The 10,000-nt window shown below is 40.3% G+C and overlaps 2 protein-coding genes across 2 annotated transcripts in view; both read left to right on the forward strand.

The window, feature by feature from the left end:
- LOC138862233 (uncharacterized) overlaps nucleotides 1-2,996 on the forward strand; it is a 4,474-nt gene extending 1,478 nt beyond the window's left edge. Inside the window, exons 2-3 of the mRNA XM_070123791.1 lie at nucleotides 1,434-1,942; nucleotides 2,668-2,996. Of these exons, the coding sequence (XP_069979892.1) occupies nucleotides 1,440-1,942; nucleotides 2,668-2,830 (666 nt within the window). The 5' untranslated portion in view covers nucleotides 1,434-1,439 and the 3' untranslated portion in view covers nucleotides 2,831-2,996. The remainder of the gene's footprint in view (nucleotides 1-1,433; nucleotides 1,943-2,667) is intronic.
- A 2,219-nt stretch (nucleotides 2,997-5,215) lies between these two features.
- Nucleotides 5,216-10,000, forward strand: part of LOC113824952 (uncharacterized) — a 4,891-nt gene continuing 106 nt past the window's right edge. The window contains exons 1-3 of the mRNA XM_070123792.1: nucleotides 5,216-5,327; nucleotides 8,297-8,694; nucleotides 9,495-10,000. The exon at nucleotides 9,495-10,000 is cut by the window's right edge and continues 106 nt beyond it. Coding sequence (XP_069979893.1) covers nucleotides 8,303-8,694; nucleotides 9,495-9,657 — 555 coding nt within the window. The 5' untranslated portion in view covers nucleotides 5,216-5,327; nucleotides 8,297-8,302 and the 3' untranslated portion in view covers nucleotides 9,658-10,000. The remainder of the gene's footprint in view (nucleotides 5,328-8,296; nucleotides 8,695-9,494) is intronic.

A 10,000-nucleotide genomic window follows, 5' to 3' on the forward strand; every position in this document is an offset into this window, starting at 1 on the left:
AATCTATTCGGTTATTATTTGTTGCTTTTTGAAATAGCTCATTCTATATTTGAAACATCGTCTGCTAGATCCAATTTAGAAACAAAACCAGTGACGCCACCAATCCGGTAGTGACGTCATACGTTTAATTCTCTGACCCGTGGCCGTAGGATGCGTATTGTGTGAGAGTGAACTTGTTGAGCATACACCCACATACACATATATCATACATATATGAATATATATATGTATATTATATAAATATGAATACACAAACACACACACACACGCGCGTGCGCACACACACACACACACACACACACATACAAATATATAATTATATATATGCATATATATATATTATATATATATATATATATATATATATATATATATATATATATATATGTATGTATATATATATGCACACACACACACACATATATACAAATATATGTTTATATATATATATATATATATATATATATATATATATATATATATATATATATATATATATATAATGTATATGTACATATATATGTACACACACACACACACACACATATATAAATATATATATATATATATATATATATATATATATATATATATATATATATATATATATATATATACATATATATATTGTTTAATTTCCTTGTTTGAGTTCTTTTGCTTCTCTTTGCATTGGTTCCTTTATCGGGGGAATCCTTCTGTCCGAATCTTTCCTGCTTGACTTCCTTCCCTTGAAATCGAACACTTCCATTCCTTGGTTTCTTGGACAGGAAAATGCTGGGATGAGTCCTTCTGAGTTATTGCCTTAAGGATTAATTTAGTTAATCTGAAATTTACTGATTTTTTTTTAGATTACTCTAAACTCATGGATTTTCGTTATTATCTATTAGTTATTCCGAATATTCATGCTCAGTGTTAGGACACCGAGGTTAAAGAAAGCTATATAAGTAACGATTTTTCAGTCGTTTCTTTCTTTACTGTGTCTGTAAATTTACGTATCTTATTACATGATTCATGAATTATCGTGAATTATCATTTGTAGTATTCACAATGAAACTAACTGAGGTTGTGTTTTCGGTAGCGTTGGGTAGCTTGTTTGTTCGTTGGCTAGCGGGTTAACACTAAAAGTTATGAATAGATTTTTATGAAAATTTTACTAGAGGTGTGTCTTAGCCTAACGTAGATGCTATTAGGTTTTGGTGGATTCCTGGAATTTTTTACATGATTATATCAGTGGATACTACATACAGGCGTAACTATATCATCATCATTACCTCTATTACCTGTGTACTTGAGAAAGAGGTGATATTAGTGTAATTCTTCAAATGTGAATATCTTAATTGGATCAGTGACCCTACTGCGAAGGTATGCTCCCTGTGAGTGCTTCTAGTTATCTATTTTCTCTCTCTCTGATATCTGATTTCTTTTCTCTCAAGGTCATCATGGCATTTAGATTCGGCGCTTCTGCTTCCGCCGCCGCTGCCGCTGCGGGCTCCGGCGGTGCAGGCTCGGCTGCTGCCTCGGCCGGTGCCAGTGCTGGCGGCTTCGGCGGTTCTAGTGCGGCCGCTGCCGCCGCCGCAAGCGCTGCCGGCTCGGGCGGTGCAGGCGCGGCCGCTGCCTCCGCCAACGCCGCCGCGATCAACCTGGGCCTTCTGAGCTTTGGTAGAGGACGAGGTGGGGGTGGAGGAAGACGTGGTGGGCGCGGAGGAGGCAGACGTGGGGGGCGTCGAGGAGGCGGTGTAGGCGGTGGATTTCTCTTTTCGAGATTTGTGCGCGATGTGGGCGAGGAGGAGGACGAGGAAACCCACAACCGGCTGCTGGAGGTCGTCTCCGAGCAGGACGAGAGCGGCTGCGGCAAGCGGCTGGTGTGCGAGCTGGCCGCCGCCGAAGCCGAGGACGAGCGGGAGCTGTTGGAGGAGGAACTCGCCATCCTGGAGTTCGTCGGGTGAGTGCCAGATGCTGGGGGGGGGGGGGGGAGTCCAGCGCTGTCTCAGGCTTTGGCCGGACGCGGAGGAGTCGTGAGTCGCCGACACGAGTCCGAATGTAGAGGCAGAGGCTTCGGCGAAATAGAAGTGTCATGCAGATTAGATCTTGGTTCCGCGGATCTTCCAACATGGCGCCGATTCCAGACAAGGACGTCATTTTCCATTATAATGACGTCACATTTTGAGTCAATGACATTGCCTTTAATGATGACGTCACTATTTAACTGAGTTAGCTAACTTAATTTAGCTAGCTAAGCCAAACTATGTAAACATAAATTTAAGACCAAAATGCCTTTTCTAAACAATGGCGGCAGTTGTTACACTAATGATGCCATTTTCTTAAATTTAGTTACCTTTCAAGATTTTCCATTTTTTCATTAGACTTGTCAGATTCTTTTTGTGTTCCTCTTTATTCTGATGTAGACTGAGTACTATAAAATCATCACTACAGACAAGCATACACACTACAACACACTTAAATCCTCACGAAGCCCTCCCCTACTCACACACACACTCACACACGTCTTAATATGATACGGTGTTAGTTTAGATATTCATAACTCTGTCTATATAAGACCTTTCAGATTAAATCAAAACTCAACTAACAGCTCACCGACGCAACTGTCCGTTTAGCCGAATGCAAACAGATCAAAGACTAAGACTTATTTCTCTCCTCCTCCCGCAGCGACCTCGTCCCCGGCGAAGACCTGAGGGCTCAAGGGGCGGCCCTGGACTACAAGCTCGCCAAGGCGCAGGGCATGGAAGGGCGCGACTGCGGTCTGCTGTACCCGTCGTGCATCTACAACGGCACGGAGATCATGACGTCAGTGCTGGCTTACCTGTCCTAGAGAAGCCGTTAGTGCACCGCTGTACAGGCAGCTGTCTGGCTTTGTGCAGGGCCTGTGCATGTGCAGATGGGAGGGTGAATACCAGTAGGAATAAGAGAGATAGATAGATAGATAGAGAGAGAGAGAGAAAGAAATATATAGATAGATAGATAGATAAAGAGAGAAAGAGAGAGAGAGAGAGAGAGAGAGAGAGAGAGAGAGAGAGAGAGAGATAGATAGATAGATAGAGAGAGAGAGAGAAAGAAATATATAGATAGATAGATAGATAAAGAGAGAAAGAGAGAAATTTAACTCAGAATGGAAGAGACTACACAGCCCTGAATTCTAGCACAGGATGCTGTTACTTCCTTAATATCTCCGCGAACTGTCTACTCACATCCTTATTTCATCTGAACTATATTTTCGCCTTTTTGTCTCGTGTATTTCCACTTGTTAAAAACTTGCTGGTGAAAAAATCTTTTGCTCTGTAATTTCCTTCAAGATTATATCATTTCTGAATGAACTGAATAAAATTTCTGATCTGCAAATCCTATTTTTGTTGTTGCTAAATTTGCCAATATCAGACGTGATCAATTCACAATTTTGAGATGTTTTCAGCATATGCATAGTCACATACTGGTTGAGGGCTAATGGTTGAATACGTATATGTATATATATATATATATATATATATATATATATATATATATATATATATATATATGTATGTATGTATGCATACATGTGTGTTTATATATATACATACATATATACATACACACACACACACACACACATATATATATAAATATATATATATATATATATATATATATATATACATATATACATACATACATACATATATATATATATATATATATATATATATATATATGTATATATATATATATGACATACCTACATCTCTCTCTCTCTCTCTCTCTCTCTCTCTCTCTCTCTCTCTCTCTCTATATATATATATATATATATATATATAAATATATATATATATACACACACACACACACACAGAGGAGGAAACCCATACCAATCCACCTTCCTAAAGGAAAAACACACCGTCAGTGCTTTTTATGAAAGGTGATGCTGACTGGGGGGGCGGGTATTCCCCTCCCACCCTACAAATGAACCGGGTTCTGTGTCCCGTCGGGATGGGAGTAGGTGGGGGGGGGGGGTACTCGTCTTGCCTGCATCCTGGCAATGAAGTCTGTCTGGCTGAGCCCAGGGAAAAACACAGGCGGGCGATTATGCAAGCCTGCATACTGGTACTGGAAGTGATGCAGTGTAGTGGGCTCCTGTCGTGCTTCATTCCTGTCCATCTCGGCGTGAGGCAAGGCTTTGATCGTGGAGTAACGCTGGGAAATATCAAGGCCACCGATCTCGACTCCGTTGATGATGGTACTGTCCTATCTGAGTCAATGGAAAGCCCAGTGACGGCTCTAGATGCATAGAGCAAGGAGACACAGCCCTTAGGACTAGAAGTCTTTTGGAGCGAGGCCAAGATCCAGATATATTTTTTGGCCTTTTAAGAGACCTTGTTTGGTCAGGACCTGTTTGTGACGAGGACACTGAAGTCACAGAGAGCTTCGCATACCTCAGTAGAGTAGTTCATGACTCTAGGCTGTCAGTCCAGGGAGTAAGTAGATGGACCGGCCTGGCCACAGGTACCATGAACTATGTCAACGATGTTATCTGTAGAGGTCCTTACCTGTGTAGAAGGACCAAGCTACACACACATACACACACAAATATATATATATATATATATATATATATATATATATATATATATTTATATATATATATATATATTATATATATTTATAATATTTATATAATAAATATAAATAAATATCAAATGCATATGATTATATACAATACACACACACACACATACACATATATATAAATATACATTTATATGTGTAAGTATATATATGAAAGACTATCTTGGCAAAACCTTTTGTTCTGGAAACAAAAGCGATGTGAGAGAGAAATATTTATAACTTTAGGAGAGCCTAAAGCGAGAGAGGGACAGCGAAATAGGAAAATAAAAGTGAGTGAGCGCGGGAGACGAAGGCAAGAGACAGAGATAGAGAAAGATAAGAGACGAGAAAAGAGAAAAGAAACGAGAGAGGGAGAACTGGAAAAAAGAGAACAAATATAGGAGAAGGAAAGCAAGTGGTTAGGAGGGAGAGAGATAGAGAGAGAAAGGGAGAGAAGCGGAAGCAAAGAATAGAGAGCGTAGGAGCGAGCTGGAGAGAAGTCGAAATAAGGCAAAGGAGAGGGAAAGAAGGAGAGAGAGGAGAGAAGAGGAAGTAGAAAGAGGAGGAGAGACAAAGGAGGAAAAGAAGAGAGAAGGATAAAGAGAGGGACAGGGAGGAGGAGAAAGGGGCGTGGTGACGTACCAAACAGGCCGACCAAAGCACATAAAAGCAACGAGAGCGGGTTAAGCGTCGACAGTGCACGAAGTCCCCGCTTGGCTCCTCTTCTGCAGGTAGGTCCTCCCTGCCTCCGCGTCCTCTGCCGGGATTCCTTACCCTCCAAGGATTTGTTTTCTGCTTGAATTCCCTCCAAGGATTTATTTTGCGTGTGAATTCCCTGCAAGGATTTATTTTGCGTGTGAATTCCCTCCAAGGATTTATTTTGTGTGTGAATTCCCTCCAAGGATTCATTTTCTGCTTGAATTCCCTCCAAGGATTTATTTTGTGCTTGAATTCCCTCCAAGGATTTATTTTGTGTGTGAATTCCCTCCAAAGATTTTTTTTTTCGCGTGAATTCCCTCCAAGGATTTATTTTGTGTGTGAATTCCCTCCAAAGATTTTTTTTTTCGCGTGAATTCCCTCCAAGGATTTATTTTGTGTGTGAATTCCCTCCAAGGATTTATTTTCTGTTTGAATTCCCTCCCAGGATTTATTTTGTTTGAATTCCCTCCAAGGATTTATTTTGTGAGTTCCCTCCAAGGATTGATCTTCTGTGTGAATTCCCTCCAAGGATTTATTTTGTTTGAATTCCCTCCAAGGATTTATTTTCTGCTTGAATTCCCTCCAAGGATTTATCTTCTGTTTGAATTCCCTCCAAGGATTTATTTTGTGTGTGAATTCTCTCCAAGGATTTATCTTCTGTTTGAGTTCCTCCAAGGATTTATTTTGTTTGAATTCCAAACAAGGATTTATTTTGTTTGAATTCCCTCCAAGGATTTATTTTGTGAGTTCCCTCCAAGGATTTATTTTATTTGAATTCCCTCCGAGGATTTATCTTCTGTTTGAATTCCCTCCAAGGATTTATTTTGTGTGGGAATTCCCTCCAAGGATTTATTTTGTTTGAATTCCCTCCAAGGATTTATTTTATTTGAATTCCCTCCGAAGATTAATTTTCTGTGTGAATTCCCTCCAAGGATTTATTTTGTTTGAATTCCCTCCAAGGATTTATTTTGTGTGTGAATTCCCTCCAAGGATTTACCTTCTGTTTGAGTTCCTCCAAGGATTTATTTTGTTTGAATTCCCTCCAAGGATTTATCTTCTGTGTAAATTCCCTAAAAGGATTTATCTTCAGTTTGAATTCCCTCCAAGGATTTATTTTCTGTGTAAATTCCCTCTAAGGATTTGTTTGAATTCTCTCCGTGGATTTATTTTCTGTTTGATTTCCCTCCGATTATTTATTTTCTGTTTGATTTCTCTCTAAAGATTTTTGTTTGAATTCCCTCCAAGGATTTATCTTGTGTTTGATTTCCCCCTAAGGATTTATTTTGTTTGAATTTTCTCCAAGGGTATTTCTTCTATTTGAATTCTCTCTAATGATTTTTTATTTTATTTTGATTCCCTCTAAGGATTTATTTTCTGTTTGAATTCTTCCAGAGAATTTATTTTTTGATTGAATTCCTTCAGAAGGTTAATTTCTGTACCATTATTATTATAATTATTGCAAGCTACATAAAGACCCTCACTGAAAAAAAAAATCGGGATTTATACCACCAAACGTGTCAGTGCAGGTCATTTTTCCGTCAAATTTTTGACAATTTTATTTTACATAAATACAAACATTCTCGAATATAGCTCTTGATTTGACTTTGCTTGCCTGAAAAAGTTGACGGAAAGGTTTTCAGACGGAAACGATCATTATCGTCTGACTGGAAAATCTACAATTCGCTCAAAAATCGACAAAATTTCAGAAAATTGTCAAAAAATTTGACGGAAAAAAGTGCTAGCGTGACAGCACCTTAAGAAATAATAAGATAGAAAGTCAGTTATTTGCGTAAGAAAAACATGTTATTGTTAATTACATCCAGTGTCTTTGGCTTGTCATCCTTCCTTTAGGTTCACTTTTTGAATTTGTTTAGATGGGCCTCTGTGCTTATGGTTGTGCAGTGAACCCTCGCTATAACGCGGTTCACCTTTCACGTTCTCGCTGCTTCACGGATTTGCATTGTGCATTATGTTCTGCATTCTGATTGGCTAAACAGTCTCTGCGCTTCTTCTCTACCTGTGTGTCAATAACGTTACGGTTTAATATGTACATGTACGTAAAACAGCTTGCCAAATTAAAAAAGCCTTCAGTTCGTATTGATGATTAAAATTATTATTTTGCAATACAGTAATTATTTGTAAAAAACGTTTACTTTTATTTGTTAAACAAATGCTTGGGCCTGTAAAAAGGTTCTGTTCTTTGGTTTCAATGTATTGTAGAGTATTTCATTGCATAATAATTGTAAAAAAAATAAGGTTACTACTTCACGGATTTCGCCTATCACGGGTTCTTTTTGGAACGTAACCCCCGCAAAAAACGAGGGTTCACTGTATAGGTTCCTCATTTGACTTCCTCTTCTCAGTTCATCTGAAGTCTCTCATTTCTGTTTCTGTGTTTGAATTCCTGTGACGGAAATTCTGAAGTCCAACTACGTTTCTTATGGTGTTCCCTTCTCTCCTTTCTTTCGTTTGAGTGAATGAGATATACTGTAGTTCCTTCGCTCATTTTTCATCATTTGGGTTCCTATATTTCTGTTATTATTTATTTTGGTTTCTCTGTTAAAATTCCTTGTCCAGATCTTTTCCTTAAGTGCCTCTACTTGACTTCCTTCGCTGGACATCGTCTGCTTGGAAGCGACCACTTACATTCCCTAGTTCCTTCGGCAAGAAAGTGTTGCTAGAATGAATCCGTCTCAAGGAAAATATAGTTTATTTCTTTGAGTCACGCAAATATCTTTTATGAACTGATTATAGATTTATGCACATAAGTTTAATGAGCAGCTTACAATGATTATTCGATCATTTCTTTGCCTACTGTGTCTGTGTTTGCTTATGTTATAAAATTATCAATGAACTCTCTCTTCAGTGGCATGGAGACCCTTTTTCATATTTTTGTGATTTATCAATTCTAGTTCATCATATTAACTAATTCACAATGAAACTGATTCACCTTTTCATCAACTATTTCCACCCTTTCTGAAATCTGAAAATTCTTATCGAGGTCACCATGGCATCACTTAGTATCAGTGCCTCTGCTTCCGCCTCCGCTGCCAGTGCGGGCTCGGGCGGTGCGAGCTCGGCCGCTGCCTCCGCCTCCACCACGATCAACCTGGAACTTGATAGAATACGAGGTGGGCGTGGACGAGGACGTGGTGGGCGTGGAAGAGGAGGTGGACGTGGGCGCGGACGTGGTGGGCGTCGAGGAGGTGGTAGATTTTCCCCGAGATTTAAACGCGATGTGGGCGAGGACGAGGAAACCCACAACCGGCTGCTGGAGGTCGCCTCCGAGCAGGACGAGAGCGGCTGCGGCAAGCGGCTGGTGTGCGAGCTGGCCGCCGCCGAAGCCGAGGACGAGCGGGAGATGCTGGAGGAGGAACTCGACATCCTGGAGTTCGTCGGGTGAGTGCCAGATGCTGTGGGGGGGAGGGGGGGTGAGTCCAGCGCTGAGACTCAGGCTTTGGCCGGACGCGGAAGATTCGTGAGTCGCCTACACGAGTCCGAATGCAGACGCAGAGGCTTCGGCGAAATACAAGCGTCGAGATGCAGAGTCAGATCACGGAACTTCTAACAGACAAGGACGTCATTTCCCATTATAATAATGTTATATTTTGTATTAATGTCTTCGCCTTTAATGATGACTTCAATGATCATTTGTGTTAGTTAGTTCATATTAGCTAGCTAACACAAATGGATAAATGTTTATCCAACTAACGTAAACAAATAAACTGAAGGTTAACATCCCGTTTCTAAACAGTGTCGTCAGTTACACTAATGATGTCAGTTCTAAGGTTAACGTCACTTTCCTGAACCACAGAATCAATCATAAACATTTAGTCTCGGCTTCTATATCACTATAATTATTATTAAGTTCATTTACCTTTCGCAATAGACCTGTTGTCAGGTTCTGTTTGTTTTTTCCTTTATTCTGATGTAGACTTAGTACTATAAAATCTTCATTACAAACAAGCATACACACTGTAACACACTGAAATCCTCACGAAGCCCTCCCCTACTCACACACACACACACATACACATGATATGATGATAGTTTAGATATTCATAAATTATCTTTTTCTTTTTAAGACCTTTCAGTTAACTAAATAAAAACTCAACTAGCAACTCCCCGAAGCAGCTGTCCGTTAAGCCAAACAAACCGATCAAAGACTAAGACTTATTTCTCTCCTCCTCCTCCCGCAGCGACCTCGTCCCCGGCGAAGACCTGAGGGCTCAAGGGGCGGCCCTGGACTACAAGCTCGCCAAGGCACAGGGCATGGAAGGGCGCGACTGCGGTCTGCTGTACCCGTCGTGCATCTACAACGGCACGGAGATCATGACGTCAGTGCTGGCTTACCTGTCCTAGAGAAGCCGTTACTGTACCGCTGTCAAGCAGGGCCTGTGCATGTGCAGAAGGGAGGATGAATTGCAATAGGGGATAAGATAGATAGATAGATAGATAGATAAATAGATAGATAGATAGATAGATAGATAGATAGATAGAGAGAGAGAGAGAGAGAGAGAGAGAGAGAGAGAGAGAGACAGAGAGAGAGACAGAATCTAACACAAGATGGACAACTAAATTTAAATACTACAAAGGCCATAATTCTAGCACAGGGCGGTGCCATTTCCTTTTCAACTATGGGTACCTTCCCTTCGTGCTCTGTCTACTCGCACCCTTTCGTAATCTGAACTATATCTTCGCCTCG

Source organism: Penaeus vannamei, chromosome 7 (genome assembly GCF_042767895.1).
Source record: "Penaeus vannamei isolate JL-2024 chromosome 7, ASM4276789v1, whole genome shotgun sequence".
Classification (NCBI taxonomy): Eukaryota; Metazoa; Arthropoda; class Malacostraca; order Decapoda; family Penaeidae; genus Penaeus; species Penaeus vannamei.